Source organism: Sesamum indicum, linkage group LG3 (assembly GCF_026168435.1).
Source record: "Sesamum indicum cultivar Baizhima isolate 11 linkage group LG3, ASM2616843v1, whole genome shotgun sequence".
NCBI classification, from domain to species: domain Eukaryota; kingdom Viridiplantae; phylum Streptophyta; class Magnoliopsida; order Lamiales; family Pedaliaceae; genus Sesamum; species Sesamum indicum.
In genome coordinates, this window is record NC_142659.1 from 2,190,796 (window position 1) to 2,210,559 (window position 19,764).

Consider the following 19,764-nt stretch of genomic DNA (forward strand, 5'->3'; position numbering starts at 1 on the left):
TTCCCTTTCAAACTTTGTGTTAACAAATAAATAGTACTATTCTTTTTACTATGGATAATATTTTGGTCGTCCCGTATAAACAACGGATAATAATTTTTATATAATCTTGATTAATTAATATATTTTTTTAACTTTTAATTAAGATAATTAATTATGGCAAAAGTCATATTTTTACTTAATTGTAAAATCATATCAAATTAGCGTGTATGTATAAAATAAATATACATAAAAAAATACAAATTGAGATAAAAATATAGAGTTAATTATACTTCGATCCCATTTAAAAATAAAAAAATTATAATTTTTTTCTAAAAAAATTTTGAAATTAGATTTACACTCTCTCCACTATTTATACATAACCTCCTTTTGTTAGAATTTGGATGAAAGTTGCTGACGTCAGCAACAAAAATTGAATAAATTTCAAAATTTACCCCTCATTTAATATTTTCATGTAATAATTTATACTTTAAAGAAAAAAATATAATGATATTAACCTCATTCCAAATGTATGTATATTACATTTATCCCTTTATAAATAAAAAATACACGTAAATGTTAAATGAGGGACAAAAGCAAAACTTTATGCAATTTTTATTTTGTTTACATCAGTATTTTTTATCTAAACCCTAATAGAATAAGTCAGGTGTAAGTTGGAATTTTTTGGAAGAGGGTGTAACTGTAATTTCAACTATTTTTGAGAAAAATATAAATTAATATAAGCCTAATTAATCCATATGTATATGGAAAAAATACAAGTAACCCCTTGTGATAGCGCAAATGAACAAATTACCCCCTCATAAAAAAATAAATAGCAATTACCTCACTGTCTTTTTTAAAATATAACAATTTACCTTCTTATATTTTTTAAAATGAAGCAATTTACCGTTCATTTTAAAAAATATATAGGGATAAAATACTATATATTTTTTTTATAGGGGGTAATGTGCTTATTTTTAATATCACAGTAAATTGCTATTCACCCTATATATATATCAGCATTAACAGGGACATTAATTATGGCATAATGAATTGCAATATGTATAAAATCTGACGTATATAATTAATCTGACTTTGAATGAATGAATTAATTAATCTGACTTTGACTGAATCAAATATAAGGAATGTATTAATATATATAATTTCATCTGAGTTTCCACGAAATTTACCTATCGTCCCACATCGTTTTCTTGCTTAAAGTCAACCCTCATAATCGTCACACAATGTTGGTTCCATACTTTGATTGGAGGGTAAATTAGGATCACATTTTTAAAAATTTATTACAATTATAAATATATTTTATTTTTTGAAAAATTATAATTACTTTTCTAATTTTGATGACTATAAAATAATTAGCCTAATTTGTTAGTCTATGTTAGGTTTTCATCCATTTTTTTCAACGAACTGACTAAAATTATAAGCCACTTTTCATTAAATCGAGACACAAAAATATTACATTGTGACTGAATTAATATCTTATATTTTGTAATAGTCCAAAACTCCACGTTTCTCATTATCATAAGTTATAGTGAAGAACATTATACCAAGAATTTGATAAAGTATTTAATTCGCTTGAGGTGTTTATCAAATGTTGATTATATCAGTTGTCTTATCGGATAAATGTGGGTTTTTAGGGTAATTGAATGCGATTACGGAGGGTGGTCTGTATTTAGTATGTACTTTATGAGATTTATAGAACTAAATGTATCGAATTTTATCAATTATATGATTATTTTGAATATTTTGTAAAATAGAGGACCAAAAATATTGAAACTTCTATCCGACGGGATTAAAAGTGTAATTTCTCCTCAATTTTTGTTCAAGGCGCCGGACTTAAAAGAAAATAGAAAGAGAAGAATAAAACGCTCATGAGGCGCATTTCAGTCATTTGAGCAAGAAGGTTTCGGCGAAATTGAACAGTAATAAGAGGGCAATTGCGACAATTCAGCAAAACTCTACTCTTCTGTTAACATTATATTTTCTTTTTCTTTTTGAATTATATATATATGTGTGTATGTATATAATAACGGTGAGAAACAGAGTGCGAAATGGTAGCCCCTTTGGAAATGAAAGCAATGCAAAATCTGTAGAGTAATTTGAGAAAGAAAGAAGGAAAATTTCAATTGCAAGCAGTCAAATTTGGAGAAGAATGTCGGATTCATCAAATGGACAGTCAACGGCGAGTTTTTGGACTCAGGCCAATGCTTTGCTGAGGAAGAATTTGATTTTTCAGGCGAGTTTTATGTATTTAACCTTTTTGCCTCAATTTTTTGTGCTGATTGATGGTTTAGTTGAAACGTTTACTGCTGTTATTTTTGCTTACCTTATATACGTTAAATATTTCATACATTTGATGTATTGTGTTGGGGGTATAGCTTGCTTTTACATAGAAGAAGTATGAAGTTATCTGCAGTGAATCCCTTTTGAGCGGTGGTCTTGTGGTGTTTCTATTTCTGAAGAATTTTTGGGGTGAAATTTGAACTTAAGTTGATCTTTGTGATATATATTTATATATATGTATATATTTCCCGGATCACATGTTAATCGACTTAACTTTTTAAAGGTGGAAGTTTAAGTTGGACATAGATTGAACTCTTTCCTTAGGTTGAAAAGCACAGTTTTATCTTCTTTACAAATTGGTTCGGGCAGGCATTTGAATGGTAGGACCTTGGCTGCTCCAACGTATGGTGCCTCAATCCAAAATCTTGGACCACATTTAGAGTCATTTTGGGGTACTTAGAGGGATATAGTTTGATGAAATGCATTTTGGTCGTTGTATTAAGTAATGCGCGAAGAACGAAATTGTTGTTTTGTTTTTTCACAACAGTTCATGTGGTGTATTTTCGGATAGATATGTTTTCATTTTTATGGAGGACAATATATACTGTAGATGTCATGTCATATGAGATTTTGCTAGGTAGTTGTATCATATAAAACTTCTATCATATTATATGTTGTTATTAAATTACTATCAGGAGAACTGGAAATAATATTTAGATGGAAGTAATAGTTATTGGTTAAAGGAAACATACATATATATATTAGTGATGTAATAATTGGCATATACAAAAATATGTAATTATTGGAATATATATATATTAATGAAATGATTGAAAAATGTATAGAAATATATGAAATATATGCTTATATATGTATGTATATATGCATTTATGCATATTATAATTAGGGTCATCTCAAAATATTTTGGGAGAATAAAACCTCAACAGGCTTTTACAATGTTTGGTTTCACTTTTTGGAATTAAAAGAGTTTCCTTAAATGATTATCTTTATCCTTTCCTCATCAGAAGAATTTCGACATAGATGTGTCATGTGCACATAATTTTTCAGGACAATTATATAGCACATACATGGTTCATATTATTTTTTACACATATAATCAATATGTGGTTTAGTTGTCCACAATACCTAAATATGTATTTTTCTGGTATTTTTCAAGCTATAATGCATTTTTCTTCTAAGCTTTTGTTATTTTTTCATTTCATAAATCTATTCCACATAATATTTGATCCTTATTTGGTCCTTTATTTCTTTTTCTATTCAACTTATGTAATAATCTATTTAATTGTTATTTGTATAACTAGTTCTAGGTTCAGTTTGAAATACTCCTAGTTATAGGAAAGGAGAGCATCTTGATATCTAAACTTTATTCTTGTTTAGTTTATGAGGAGTGAGATTCTAAACTTCTTTCATTTTCATGTTTTTCTTTTGATACAGAAGCGAAACATCAAGACAAATATTCGACTTGTTGTATTCCCATTTTTTCTCTGTTTGTTGCTTGTTCTCATCCAAACATTGGTGAACAATGAACTAGATAAGCCCTCAAACAGATGTGGCTGCACTTGTGTTGATACTGGCAGGAATGGCCAATGTGAAAGAAGGTGTGGCATCGAATACTCAACTCTGGACCAAGTGTTCACGTGTTCCATTCCTCATCCTCCACCGTTGCCTCCATTATTACAAATACCATCAGAACAATATCGTGCAATAAGAACTGATTTTATATCATATGGAGACTTGCCTGATGGTTCATGCAAGAGAATAGGTTCCTGTCCTGTAACTATGCTTATTACAGGGGATAACCAGACATTTGGACAAAGTATGTCTGTCTTTTTCTTATTTACCACAAGTTATCATGAAGTATTTACTATCTCGTGTGTGGAGAACATGACAGATTGTCTAATGCTTCTGTTGTGGCTTGATAGGTGTGGCTGGAAACATGTTTGCAAGACCATTAAATATAGATCTCTCTGATATTCTGTACAGCTTAGCAGATGATGCGTTGGTTAGCTATTTTTCTTTCTATATTTTGTCCTATTTTCATGACACCCTTCATTGCTTATACTGCATATGGTTAGTGACATACACTGGTAATGATGATGAAGGATTCTTGTGTTTCAGGGTTCGGAAACAAAGACTAGGTATACCAATTATCTTGATCCAGCCTTTTCTTCAAATGTTCCAGTTGATTTTCTTCAACCTCAGTGCACATCGAACTCTCAATTTTCTGTGCCTGTCCAATTTGGTTCTGCGACGTTTCAACAAGGTAGCTTTTGTTGGAAAGTTTTTTCTTTCCACAATGTAATTAAGTTTGGGAAAAAATAATATTACACAGATATGATAGTGTTACTTATTCATTACAATCTTTATGTTAAAACTGCAAGAAATAAGTCCCATGGGTTTTTAATTAGAGCTTGTTTTGCATAAAATTCAGATTTGCGCTGTGTTCAAGGCTTACAATTATGGCGCAATAGTTCCTCAGAGATTAATGATGAACTATACAAGGGTTACCGTAAAGGGAATGCAGAGAGAAAGATTAACGAGATTGTGGCAGGTCTGGCATCAAATGTACGGCCTTGTACAAAAAGATTGCCCTGCTTTTAGGAATTTCCTAATTCATTGTTCACTTGTTTGACAGCCTATGATTTTATGAATTCAAATGAGAATCTACTCAATGTGACTATATGGTACAATTCTACATACAAGAATGACACAGGGAACCAACCTCTTGCCTTGACACGGGTGCCTCGTTCAGTGAATTTGGTATTCAAATCCTTATCTTCTCTTATTCAATTCACCCACTCTTTGGTCACTAATGAGAACGTTTTTTACATACCTTGATTCTCCAAATAATAAATTGGTAGTTTGAATGCGATTAGGAGATATCTAATTTCTCAATTCCTACACAGACTAAATACATGTCCAAAATAAATGATTTCACATTATTTTCAGATCTATTATTTTTTTGTTGTATAATAATTTCTAAATAACCTCATGTGGCTTATTATTGGGAAAGAAAATAGGTTTAGTTTGATATATGTAAACTGTTATCTGTAACATATTGTATTAACTAAGTGATTTTTCAAATGCCTAAACCAAATCTAGCTATCCCAGGAACAGATCAAATTCTTGTTTCCATGTAAATATAACAACTTCATGTATGATTGTCTCTGTTGTATCCTTAATACATCAATCTATTCTTCAGACATGACTTCAGAGTCATAGAAAGAGTCCTAGTTTTTTATGATGTATTTTCAAATTTATTTTAGTTTACATGTTCAGGTCAACACATACAGATTTGCTTTTTCTACTGCTGAAGTTGTTAATCTGTGTGCTGAACCAATTAGCAATTTCCAAGATCCTTATTTTATGGTTGTACTTGATGCTTTCATTGATCTTGCATGTTCACATTGTTAAACATAACATTTAATTTGTCAATGGAAAACTCAAGCAATATGTTGTGTCAATTTTTACTCTTCCATGGAAGAATAAATGAGGACATGCTAATTAGTGTATGTTGTACAGGCAACAAACGCCTATCTCCAACTTTTGCTTGGACCAACCGTGAAAATGCTTTTTGAGTTTGTAAAAGAAACGCCAAAGCCCGAAACAACACTTAGATTGGATTTCTCTTCTCTCCTCGGGCCACTCTTTTTTACATGGGTGATCATTCAATTGTTCCCGGTATGTTCACTTAATATTTTTGCCTTGTGAAAGGATATACTTTAAGTGCTTCGCTTCCAATCCATTTAGATTACATTAGGTATAATGCTATTATCATTGTATATCATGTTTTATCCGCTTCCCAATAAAGAGCTCATACAGTTTTTGGTTTGAGCATGCAATTTTTACAGTAAATCTTGAAAATAGGATAGGTAAATGATACATTTGGTTCTTTAAGTTTTCATTTAGAATTACTTTAGTCCTTCAAGTTTATTTCTTAACATTAGCATTCTTAAACTTTAGTTTTTGTCTCAATTTGGTCCCTTTGACCATTTTCGGCGAAAATGTGGCCAGATTTTGACTCTTTGGACGGTAAAATGGTCAATTAATTTAATTTTATCCCTTTAGTCCCTTAAGTTTGTAAAACTATCAAATTAGTCCTTTTTTTATATGAAAAAATAACCTTTGTATATTTTATTATGCTAATATGTTGTAATTATCTAATGTGAATAATTAAAATTTTGAACTCTTGTGAAAACATAATAATAATATAATGTTTAACTTAAAATAAATAGTCTCTTCTTTTTCAATAGTTAAAAAAATAACCAAAATAATGAATACATTTTATAAAGCTTATCTAATCTGAAAATATAATTAAAAAAATCTACATCATTATTTTTTATTTTTAGAGTTAAAGATAAGTCTAAAAAAGTTAACCTTAGCAATATTTATTAAATGTTTGGATTTTTGAATAAAAAGTTGGTAGATTATACTTTCTTATTAGATTCTTCGATGGATTTTATAATATATATAATTCATCTTTTAAGGTTTTCTAAATATATAGTTCCATTTTATAGAAAAACTTCTATCGAAACTTCTTAAAATGAAATCCACCAAATAATATAGTTATAAGTACATTCCACAAACTTTTTCTCTAAAACCTTAGTTGTTAATATTTAATAAATATTGTTAAGATTTAATTTATTAGATTCATCTTTAACTCCTAAGATTAAAAAATCTTCGTAAATCTTTAATTATATTTTCAATTTAGATATGCTTTATAAAATTTGTTCATAATTCTGAAATTTTTGTCACTTTTGAAAATGAAAAAAAAAAGAGAATATTTTATTTTAAGTTAAGCAATATGTTATTATTATGTTCACAAGAATTCAAAGCTTTTTTTTTTCATACATGATAATTACACATATTCACCATGTAAAAATATAAAAAAGGACTAATTTGATAAGATTACAAACTTAAGGGACTAAAGTGGTAAAATTAAACTTAAATTGACCATTTTACCCTCCAAAAACTTAAATTCTAACCACGTTTTCGCCGAGCAATGGTCAGATGGACCAAATTGAGACGAAAATTAAAATTTAGGGATGCTAAAAGTAAAAAAATGAACTTGAAGGACTAAGTAATTTAAAAGAAACTTAATGGACCAAATATAACATTTACCAAATAGGATCTTTAGAAGATTATATTCTTTCTCTCCAAGTATATACCTTTTGCTCATGAAAATTTATGTCTATTTTGAAATGCTAGATCGATTGATAAAGGGATAATTAAATCTATACCCCTTGTTGACCTTTGGTGTAATTACACAATCCACCCCTCCCTTTTGCATAATTACAGTGACACCAAAAATTGTAAAAATACTTTTTTACCCCTCCGATGAAAGCCTTAAAAGAAAATAATAATTATTCTAAAATAAATTAAGTCAATACTATTTTAACTCTTGTTTATGAATTTTAACCCCCCCCCCCCCCCCGCGCGCCTTTTCTTTTTATATCTACATGCACAAGTATTACATATATTCTTATATAGTATATCAGAAGAAGGGAAATTGGAGGCAGGGGCTGAGTTGGGGTGTTTAACATGGGCTTGATTTTTTCTCTATATTAATAGCTTGCCCTCACCAGTATCAGAATTTGCACACTTGAATATGGGCTCTCGAAATTGGCAACTGGGGATGGCTGATGTTTCCTTGAAGAGGCGGTGGGGTTGGAGAAGAAGGGAAATAGAGAAAAAAATGGAAAAAGTAATGTATTAAATGAATTAATTATTAAATTATACTTAAGTAATGTTTTACTAATATTATTTTAAATTATACTTTTATTAATTTTAGTAAGTTTAGTTATAAATAAAAAATAGGGGATAACAAAGAAAAAATAAATACTAGTTTATATGAGTAGTCAAACAGGGTTTACTTATCAACCAAATAATTAGATGCTATTACATATCGATGCTCATGATCTTTCCTTTTAAATTTTAGATGTTTCCTCGAAATTTCTATTAACTTGTTTGCGTTTCATGATTTTAATGGTTGGGATTCCTAATTTTTCGTTTATTTATAGGTCTGCCAACAGATCTGTATAAATTACAATAATTTATTAATTTGTAGAGGTTCTTTAGCCTTTTTATATATTCTTATTTGTTTTGTTTACTTCTCAAGAGCTTATGTAAGTTGTATAGGCTATTACTTGGCACTAGTGATGCCAATTGCAATTCTTGTTCCTTTCTCACAGGTTGTACTGACATCTTTGGTTTATGAGAAGCAACACAGATTAAGAATTATGATGAAAATGCATGGGCTTGGTGATGGACCTTATTGGATGATATCTTACGCTTATTTTCTTGCAATATCTTCAATCTACATGCTTTGCTTTGTGATATTTGGCTCAGCCATAGGTAATTATATGATTATTGAGTTTATCGAAATTTTAGTTTTCTTTTACAAATTCGATACAAGTTACTTAACCGCTGATACTTTGACTTTCAGGATTAAAATTCTTCACGCTAAATGATTATAGTATCCAGTTTGTGTTTTATTTTCTCTATATAAACTTGCAAATATCTTTGGCGTTTCTTGTTGCTGATTTGTTCTCCAGCGTGAAGACTGCAACAGGTTTGGTTTCAACTTTCAACTAATAATCCTTTAGTTAATGAGCATGTTTATATTCTATCAGTTGTTTATTTTAATAATAAGTTTGATCTAAAACTTTGTGTAACCTCTAATTCTCAGTTGTTGGTTATATCATGGTATTTGGAACTGGACTCTTGGGTGGCTTTCTTTTCCAATTCTTTCTTCAAGATTCTTCATTTCCAAGTAAGTAAAGCTTTTATAGCACGGGTATTGTTTGACAAGTCGTCTAGAGTTAATAGGAACTAGTTTGGTTAGTTTTGTTGGAGTAGTTAATGTAGATATTGGAGCAATTTGTGATCCTATCAGTTCATATTTTGTCGAAGATGTAAATTTTTCCTATGGAGCTCATTTTTCGGTGAAAAATAATTTTGGAGAAATGTTTTAAAGGTTGATGATACTCTTTTTCTTGACTGAAAATGTAATTTTAGTATTGTCTTAGTTAAGTAAGTTGGTTAATATTGAGAAAAATCTAATTCATGGGTCCAACTTTTGATGAATGCATGGCAATTCTAAATTGTTTATTGGGAGCAATTGGAGAAACCATATGTGGTTTAAATTAAATTAACATATTGATTGATTATTATATGTTAATGTTAGCACAAAATATAGGTCACTAAAATACAAAACTTTATTAGTATTTGGTTCATATCGTAGGTTGTATTTCATTGTGTTTCTCAAACAGTATTTTTCATTATTATGATATTAGACCCCTGTACTATATGAATTTTTTTCTTATTTAACATAGATGTATGATTATTTGTTTTGTAGTATATTGTTTATAATGCAATATATATTTCAATATACATATGATTGAAAATAATGTACACTATGAGATGCATAAATGTATAAGTCTTTTCATTTGCATCACCATGTGAATATGTTTTATGAAGATATGTAGGAAGTGTTTGATGCATTTATATATATTTGCAACTTGTTTTAAATGTATATGGTCATTGCATATAATAGCTAATATATGCTTATATTACATATCTATATCTATACTACTATACATCAAAAGTATAAAAAACTTGAGATTTTTTTTTTTTTTTGTGACTAAATTAACATTATAATATATTAGTCTTGAGAGTAAGAATATAAAATAATATACCTAACTCCTAGTAATTACTTTTCACTACCTCCTGCAATTACTTTTCATTATTACTACCTCCTTTAAATTACTTTTAAATTTAGTAATTCCTACTAATTAATTACTGTTTTACATTGTGTTCAGGATGTACTATACTAGCTAAAAATACCATTAGAGTAGAATATGAAATAATTAGAAAAAATCAGAGAATTGAAAAGATGTACCAATATTTTTATATCTATCTTTATTATATATCTATCTCTATCTTTAATATTATTAAAAGCATGAATCAGCATTCAGATTTTGAGATTCCTGTAATAATATTATTATAACTGGTATTTATGTAAGTTAATATTATTATTTTAAATTTTAATTTTGACATACTTTATGTTATTCATATGACTTCGAAATATTGAAGTTAAACTTTACCTGTGATACAATTTCTATGTCTATTTGATTATTTAATTTCTTTTATAGAGTGTAAATTTTAAACTAGTTTTCTTAAATGCATCTCTTGATGCATATATATATATATATTTATTTAAAAAGGTGTATATATGTGTCACTATCTATATATATATGTTATACATATATATAATTTATGTACATACATTCATCTATATATCCATAATATATATAAAAACTTATGAAAGTATGAACAAGTTTAAAATATTTTATGTTTCTTAACTTATAAAAATATGAATAGGAGTTTTTATTATTTTTATAAAAGCTAATGTAAGGCATAGTTAAAGTTACTATCTTTTATATTCTTATTTTCTCATTAATTTGATTCATGATATAAATAAAATCAATTGTGCTGCATTAATATTATTAGAAAAAATTAAATACATGTAAACAATAAAATAACATATAAAATTTTATGATATTCCCATTTAACAAGTTGGATGACTTAATCAGGATGTACTGATAGAGAAAATTTAATTGTTCATGAATTTGAATTAGTTATAATAATGAACATCTAGCTAGTCAGGTTAGGTAAGTGACCTTATAAACCAAATAATTATATTAAAAAACTCAAAAATGTAACAACAGATTTGCATTCATATTATTCACCTCAAATTGCTAATAACAAAAGTTAAAATTTTTAATATTCTTCAGTAGGCAATAAGAAAGATACATAGTTATACCTGAAAAGTGCGTACATTTATTAGTAAAAAAATTAACTAAGAAATAAAAAGTGATATGCAGGGTCAAAAACTTATTCTGTAAAGCAAGTACAAGTGTTGAAGAACTTTATACGTGTTTAGTATTTTTTGTGTCTATATGTGTAATCTATTTGTTTGTATGAAACTAAGGCTGAAAACCAAAGTAACAACATTTTTTATATTAAAAAATTAATATAAGTATAAATGTGTTTGAGTACATAAATTTTGAAATCATAATCATATTTGCAAAATTATTTGCAACACGTGCAATGTGTACATTTACCTTTTTGCTGGTAAATATAAAAGCTCTAACTGTTAAACATGATCTGACACATAATAACTTTTGTCCCTCTAAAAACAATACCAAATATATCCTCGTGTATCTTTTATACGTCCCTTAATAATTTAAAGAGAATTATACTTTGAATCTCCTGGAAACAAGACACTTATCTTCAACATTCACGCAATAGTCACATTCTCCAAAAACATATCCAGGCAAAATCTAAGGTTCTTTCTTATTTTTCTCTTTGTCAAGCTGTTAAGAATCATTTACATGTTTTCTAAGCTAAGATGCTCCAAGTTTTGTACAAATGTAATATCCAAAATTGATGACTGCGAAGCATAAATGACTTGTAATGTCAAAGTTTTGCATATTGCAAAATATGATTTAAGACAGCAGTAAGGTCTATTTGGTTCTTTCAACTTTTCCATCTTTTAACATTTTCATTTCACAATAATACTAGATCTTACTACAGATCTTGTGTAATTTTGCGTAGCCTTGTAACCATCTTTGGGCTATTGCAGAAGCTGGGATAATTGCCATGGAGTTATATCCAGGATTTTCCCTGTATCGTGGATTATATGAGTTTTCACAATATTCTTTTAATGGAAACTATATGGGAACTGATGGAATGCGATGGAAAGATTTAAATGATAGTGACAATGGAATGAGAGAGGCGTTCATCATCATTGCAGTGGAATGGTTAGTTGTTCTTTGTGTTGCATATTATGCAGATCAAGTTGTTTCATCTGGAAGAAGTCCTCTATTTTTCTTGCGGAGGCACCAAAAAAAATTCTCATCATCCTTCCGGAAGCCTAGCTTGCGAAGGCAGGGGTCTAAAGTTTTTGTTCAGATGGAGAAACTTGACGTTCAGCAAGAGGTAAACTAATGTCTAGCGGTTGTAGAAAGTGGTTCTGTTAGTTAAAACTATTGAGAATTCTGAGTTTGAACTATTCATTTTTATCATAATTGCTTTTTCATGAATCTACCTTAGCTGAGTTCCCATTTATATCGAAGTCCCTTCTCCATATGGCAAGCTATTTTTCTTCATGAGATCAATTTGATTAATGAATGCTAAGCCTGAGTGGTGCATTATAAGACTTGGATTGCACCATGTATTAACATATCATTGGATGAGATTTTTGTGCTTTCTGTAATTTGTTAGCTGCATCTCACTCATTGCAGTCTCCCACTTGCACTTTGTTGTAGAGGGAGAAGGTTGCACAATTACTACTTGAATCAAGTACAAGTCATGCCATTGTCTGTGATAATCTCAAAAAGATATATCCAGGGAAGGATGGGAATCCCGAGAAATTTGCAGTGCGAGAACTCTCACTTGCTTTGCCCCAGGGGGAATGCTTTGGCATGCTTGGTCCCAACGGTGCAGGCAAAACTTCGTTTATTAATATGGTCAGTTCACAGTCATAGTTCCTCAAGGGGGAAAGATTTATCAATTCCAGTTTGTTTTGTTTGTTTATATGATTTAGCCTGGACCCCTGTATAGCTAATGGTTTCCATGCAGTTCGCTCATTTCCAATATGGAGATATAAAAAATCAATTTACCTACTCACATTTTCGTTTGGCAGATGATTGGGCTCACAAAGCCCAGCTCTGGAACTGCATACGTTCAAGGACTAGATATACGGACCGATATGGATAGAATATACACCAGTATGGGCGTGTGTCCCCAGCATGAGTAAGCATCAATTGCAAACTATATGGATATAACAATTTAGAATTTTAGTTTTTCTTACTCATGAATTAAGGGGCCTTCAATGTAAAATATTTGCAGCTTATTGTGGGGAACTTTAACGGGAAAGGAGCATCTACTTTTCTATGGAAGGCTTAAAAATCTCAAAGGTGCTTCCCTAACACAAGTAAGTCTATAGTATGCTCCTGGAAATACTCACAACAAAAGCTCATTGACCTCATACCAATAGTAAGAAACTGCAAGGAATTCAGAGTAGGTGCACATGCATATCTGCTTCTTCCATCAACTAAAGACTTGAAATATTAATATTTCACACGAACCATCCTTCATTTATTACCACAGATATTGGGGGTAAATTACTTATGCCAACTACATGAAGAATATGCTACTGACTTATGTGTTAGCTCTTACTCATTGACGGAATCTGCTAGCCGAATGGTCTACCATTTTCCAGAACGGGATAAAAGCTTTAAAGGGTGAAATGACGAGGTTTGGCATGTAACCAGATGCAGTTCTATAACTTTATCTACTTTTATGTTGTGATACAGGCAGTGGAAGAATCTCTTAAGAGTGTGAACTTATTTCATGGGGGTGTGGCAGACAAACAAGCAGGAAAATATAGCGGAGGCATGAAGAGGAGGCTTAGTGTTGCCATTTCACTTATTGGAGATCCAAAAGTATGACGAGATTCTCAGCTTAGTTTCCACTCTTGCATCATGACATTCAGATATAGATTCCCTTAATGATTGTTAGCTTATGATACTCAAATCTGTTCTTGAAAGGTTGTTTATATGGATGAGCCAAGTACCGGACTGGATCCTGCTTCAAGAAACATGTTATGGAACGTGGTTAAACGTGCAAAACAAAACAGAGCTATAATTCTCACCAGTAACCTCTTTTCTCTCTTCTGCACCATAACACACTTGTTATCCATGACTCACGAGCATAGATAGACTTTCGAATTTACAAACATCAACCTTAAAATAACATGTACAAGAGTCATGCATCTTTATTTATTTCAGCACATTCAATGGAAGAGGCAGAGCATTTATGTGATCGTTTAGGAATTTTTGTTGATGGCAGCTTGCAGTGTGTTGGGAACCCTAAAGAGGTAATTTAAAATGTAGCAACCAAGTTGATAGTCAGGAGTGTGTTACATTTCCCCAGTTCAGTTAGCTCTATATATTGTTTTCTCTAAGTACACTTTCTTTCAATTTTTATTGCCTTCTCTTATAACTTGTCCACACTGGTCTACTATATACATTTTTTCAGCTATAGTCATGCCTGCTTCATAACTGTGATTCAAAAATCTTGTTGAATTTCTTTCTCTATTTTCCATGCTATTTGTAATCTTTAATTAAAGTTTTCCCTCTTTCTGCTTATGATTCTACTTTTTTTTCCCTCACTAGTATCATAACACTGTCATCTTGTTTGTGGAAAGCAAAGCACCTCAAGCATTCACTTCCATTATTTTCCAATGACAGCTCAAGGCTAGATACGGGGGATCATATGTATTCACGATGACAACATCCCCAAACCACGAGGATGAAGTTGAAAATTTGGTACGACAACTCACCCCAAATGCTACAAAGATATACCAAATCTCCGGGACACAAAAGTTTGAGTTGCCAAAGCATGAGATCAGAATAGCAGATGTCTTTGAAGCAGTTGAGAATGCAAAGAGTCGATTCGCAGTTCAAGCATGGGGTCTGGCAGACACAACATTAGAGGATGTCTTCATTAAGGTTGCAAGGGGGGCTCAAGTATTTAGCGTCCTCTCATGATAATAACTGATCCTACTCATGTAAGTTTGTTGACTCTACAGCTTAATCTCTATCTGTAGCATAAAAGGTGCTTCTGCATATTTATTTTTGCAGTTTACATTTTATACGCCACGTTCTTTTGAATTGCAGTCTTGTATATACGATGTATAGTTAGTTATGATACTTATTATGAACATAAAGATGTCCTTCAAGTGCTGAAATGCAATAAATTTGTTGTTACTTTTAGGCCAATGGCACGTCCACTGAACGACACTTTGGTTTCACTCCTTGTTTTCCATTGCTTGGCAGTATAAAGGTGGAAAACAAATGTGATGTTGTTTCAATAGATATTCACAGATTAAATTTTCTAATTATCATTGCACCTTATATTCTAGTTAACAGACACTACAAGAAAATTGTCCTTAGCAATGAAAAAAAAAATTAGCATCGAGATAATTAGCAAGTAAAATTATCGTTGCTAATCTATATTATCTAGTGAAAGAAATTTACTTGCTATGAATTTAGCTAGAAAAATTAACTTGCACGAATTTAGCAACAAATTGTTTAAAAGATATATTAAATAATATAGATTAGCAACAAAAGTTTTACTTACTAATTAGTTCAACATTGATTTTAGCATCAATTTTTTTCTTAGCTTTTGATCATTTTTCTTGCAGTGAGATACATGTCATGTGTGCATATATCACATCATCTATTATATTTAATAAAAAAAATTTGTATACATGACGAGTATATATTAAATGAAACAGAATACTCAATAAAATTTGAAACAAAAAATTCAATTTATAAATATTCAAGCTGATCACTATCACTCCTCTATTCAATAGCTTTTAGCTTGGATGTTTTTGGTTGTGTGAGTTTTTAGCACATTTATGGCAACTAAATGATACAATCACTACAATATTGGCCACTAAGATTGCCATTATGCTTAGCTGCATTAACATTTAGGACAACAAACTTGTTTGTCATGCCTTGCATGTTTTTAAGATTGTTGGATTGCTTGTAGTAAAGGGTCCTTTATTATTCCTTTTGTTGGATATACCATTCATTCACCATATTCTTTTCCCTTTTAACTTTACAAGAAAGCTATCACTTGCAAAAGCTTACTCATGTGCTTGCCTACTCTTAGGGTTCTCTTTATTTCTCCCCATTATAGAAAAATTTGGGTGGCTTCCAATTTGATATATGTATATAATTCATAAATTACTTATTAAGATATTTATAAATTATTCATCCAATCAGTTCTCACGTGGAAGTAGGGATCAACCTCCCAATCATTTGACTAAAAGTGTTTCGTTCTTACCAATCGAGTCAACAAATGTTGGCTTAGTCTTAGGGTTCTCATTCTTGGTGTTGTTTGTGGGATCATTAGAAATTTCTAAAAGATGACAAAACATAATTGCTGCTTTCATACATAGGTTGAAACATAAATTATATTTTTATTAAGTTTTACATTATTATTTTGATGCAGAGCATTATAATTATGATCACTATGTAGTTATATACATGTAAAATATGTAGTTATAAATATACAAATAATGAAATATACATTACAAAACAAAACTGAAGCTCAAGGTTTTAATTTAGTCTTCTCACTTAAAAAAATATATATATTCAAAATAATATCAGTGTTACTTTGAATTATTCATCATTTAAAGTCATGGGTCTAAATAAAAGAATATTATATGTATATTGATGGTTTAATGAAATTTCAAATATTTCTGGAACTCGTATTTTTCAAACAAAACATTCAATGGGAGGAAATTCAATATGGTAAACTGATTTCCAGAAGAAAGCTATCAATTTGTCACCAAGCTAAATTTTGCCACCTTTCTCAGTGTGAACTGTGTGTAATGACCTCAAAACCAGCTCTATAATATGTATGGAGTATTGATTATAATTATATTATAAATTTTAATTACCAATAATAATATATCAATTTTCAACTACAAATGAGTACTGTTATAATAGACCTATGATGTATAGACACGACACGACGATATGAAAATTTTTAAAAAAATTGAAACACGGCACAACATAGTACTAACACAATTATATATGTATTGTATTTTTTATTATAAATATATGAGAAATTTAAATACACAATATAAAAAATATCAAGATAACATATAAAATAAATGTCTTACAACTAAATTTTTAATCAAAATATATGGCTTAAAAAATGGGCAAAAATTTTTTTTTGGTCCCGTTAAAAAAAATCATTTTTATTTTTGGTACCACAATTGTTGTGCGTGTTGCTTTTGGTACCATAAAATATAAAAATACGTCTTTTTGGTCCCAAGTTAATGGTAGAGGTCATGTGCCTTGCATATGGCCATTTACTCCTAGTGGCTCACGTGAGTGATTTTGACTTCAAAGACCTTGTTTAATGGTACCAAAAAAATAAAAAAAAAATATCTTTTTGGTATCATTAAAAGAAAAAAAATATTTTGACCAACTTTTGCCACAAATTATAAGAATTTCTATTTATTTTTTAACAAAATAAAAATACTAAAAAAAATTTATTTTAATATATATAATAAATAGTTCTAAAGTTATAATTATTTTTATCTCATATCATTTTTAGGATCTATTTCACTATTTTTGAAATTAACTTATTATTTAGTTTGAGCACAAACGACAAAAAGTAAAATTTATTTTTTGAGTAAAAGTATTAGATAATTTTTTGTATTAAATAATAAATTAATTTTTAAATTAAAATAGTTTGCATTCGAGATAAATTGTAGCAACTATTACTTTGTTTAAATTAAATTTTATTATAAATTATTTAAAAGTATATTTAATAAACTTTGATCATCAACTATAAGAAATAGAATTTTATTTTTTAAAAATTAAAAAAATAAAGAAATTTTATTTCAGTATAAATAATGAAATAGTTTATAACTTATAATTATATTTATTTTAGATAAATTCCAGCATATTTTAATTGTTTTTAAATTTAAATTATTATTTATTCTAAAAATATTTTTGATAAACTTTGACAGAAAAAAGTAAGAAATAAATTTTAATTTTATTTTCATAATTTATCTCGAATGTAAATAATTATAATTTAAAAATTAATTTATTATTTAATAAAAAAATTATCTAAAACTTTTATTCAAAAAATAAATTTTACTTTTTATAGTTTGTGCTGAAATATTAATATATTTTTATATCAAATTATAAGTTCATTTAAAAAATAGTAAAATAGATCCTAAAAACTATCTGAAATAAAAGTAATTATAATTTTAGAGCTATTTATTATATATATTAAAATAATTTTTTAATATTTTTACTTTATAAAAAATTAAAAAAAAATTCTTATAGTTTGTGGTCAAAGTTGGTAATATATTCTTTTTTCTTTTAATGGTACCCAAAAAAATATTTTTTTTTTGACTTTTTTGGTACCATTAAAAGGATTTTTGAAACTAAAATCAGTCTAAATCACGTGAGCCAATAGGAGTTAATGGCCGTTAATAACCACGTGCGAGGCACATGGCATCTGCCGTTAACTTAGAACCAAAAAGACGTATTTTTGTGTTTTATGATATCAAAAACAACTATCGCCATAATTGTGGTATCAAAAATTAAAATAACCTTTTCAGTGGAACCTAAAAAGAACTTTGCCCCTTAAAAAATATACATAAAAAAAATTCTAAACATGTCCTAAACGTTTGGACGCATCATATATTTTTTGGAACACGCTGATGTCATGCATATTCGAGGCGTATTCAAACCATGTTGTCTTTGGACGTGTTCGGCAACACAAATAATTTTAAAAAATGTCCATACATAATTATAGCAATAGATCAACAACACACATTAACGATATTTGAATCCATAAGATCTTAACTTCTCCAATTAAATCACGCCGTACCAATAGAATGATATATGGTATCAGAAGTGTTTTGACGTCCAAATTTGATTTGGTCAATTTCAAATAAACGAAAAATACGATGTAAATTACTTATAATATGATTATTTTGATATAGGAATTTGAGTTTATACGTCATATATACGAAATCAGACTTTCTGATCTTTCGGCCGACTTTTCATATAGATTTTTTTCTGTATAATTCTAACATTATAAATTTCAATGGTTGTCATATTGATCCATAATAATATTCTTTAACTAATGTTTTGGAAAAAAATTGATTAGATCATTTATTATTAATAAGGAAAAAGATACTGAATTTGACTGGTCAATCATAAATTACTAAAAAATGGTTCAATAAGTTGGAAAAAAATTTGATGCTAAGATTCCCATGAATTAATCAATTTTATTACTAATCTACACTATTTAATATATGTTAAATAATTGCTTAATTACTGATAAGTGAATTAGCAAATAATTTTTTAATATTAAATGATATAAATTAATAATAAAAGATTTACTTAATTAGTTTGGAGCTAATTTTATTTGGTCGCTTGCCATTAAAAATAGCAATTTACTCATCTCTCTAATATGGAGATATTTAGAGTAATATTACCTACTGCTGTTAGCACTTGTGCGATTTATCGCTTATGGCAGATTCCTTGGCTTTTCGAGGAAACCGCTTAGATTAAGTAAGATGTATTGTACTATTATACTTCTTTTACTTAATGAAATTTACCTTTACCGAAAAAAAAGATATTTAGAGTAATATTTTCAATTCCAAATTTGCTATGAGGATATATATATATATATATATATATATAACTTTTGAAATGGTATCTTCCAATATTATAATTTTAGTTAATTTTCACAGTTTCGATAAAAAGATGATAAATTATATCGACACCTCCTAAAGTTATATTTAATTATACAAATATTTGTGTCCATTGTAAAATTATAAGTACACTCTCTATT

At 29.0% G+C, this 19,764-nt stretch overlaps 1 protein-coding gene across 2 annotated transcripts; it reads left to right on the plus strand.

Annotated features, from left to right (window-relative positions):
* The first annotated feature begins 1,951 nt into the window (after window positions 1-1,951).
* On the plus strand, window positions 1,952-15,146 carry LOC105157025 (ABC transporter A family member 7). 2 transcript variants are annotated; one of them, XM_011073320.3, is made up of 18 exons: window positions 1,952-2,230; window positions 3,733-4,114; window positions 4,221-4,300; window positions 4,417-4,561; window positions 4,730-4,849; window positions 4,934-5,058; window positions 5,821-5,979; window positions 8,520-8,652; window positions 8,744-8,869; window positions 8,987-9,070; window positions 11,945-12,300; window positions 12,630-12,830; window positions 13,007-13,116; window positions 13,213-13,297; window positions 13,680-13,808; window positions 13,914-14,019; window positions 14,154-14,242; window positions 14,616-15,146. In XM_011073320.3, exons 1-18 carry the CDS (start codon window positions 2,147-2,149, stop codon window positions 14,913-14,915), a joined length of 2,814 nt encoding a protein of 937 aa, XP_011071622.1. In that variant the 5' UTR covers window positions 1,952-2,146; the 3' UTR covers window positions 14,916-15,146. The 2 variants fall into 2 exon arrangements, with proteins under 2 accessions (XP_011071622.1, XP_011071621.1); XM_011073319.3 differs by having other exon boundaries at window positions 1,959-2,230; window positions 8,490-8,652.
* Window positions 15,147-19,764: the final 4,618 nt, after the last annotated feature.

What these genes read in the sequence shown, in the direction of transcription:
- LOC105157025 (XM_011073319.3), top strand. Translation starts at nt 2,147, where the DNA reads ATGTCGGATTCATCAAATGGACAGTCAACGGCGAGTTTTTGGACTCAG. An exon ending in AAGGTGCTTCCCTAACACAA is followed by an intron (nt 13,298 to 13,679) that starts GTAAGTCTATAG and finishes GTTGTGATACAG; the next exon opens with GCAGTGGAAGAATCTCTTAA. An exon ending in GTGTTGGGAACCCTAAAGAG is followed by an intron (nt 14,243 to 14,615) that starts GTAATTTAAAAT and finishes TTCCAATGACAG; the next exon opens with CTCAAGGCTAGATACGGGGG.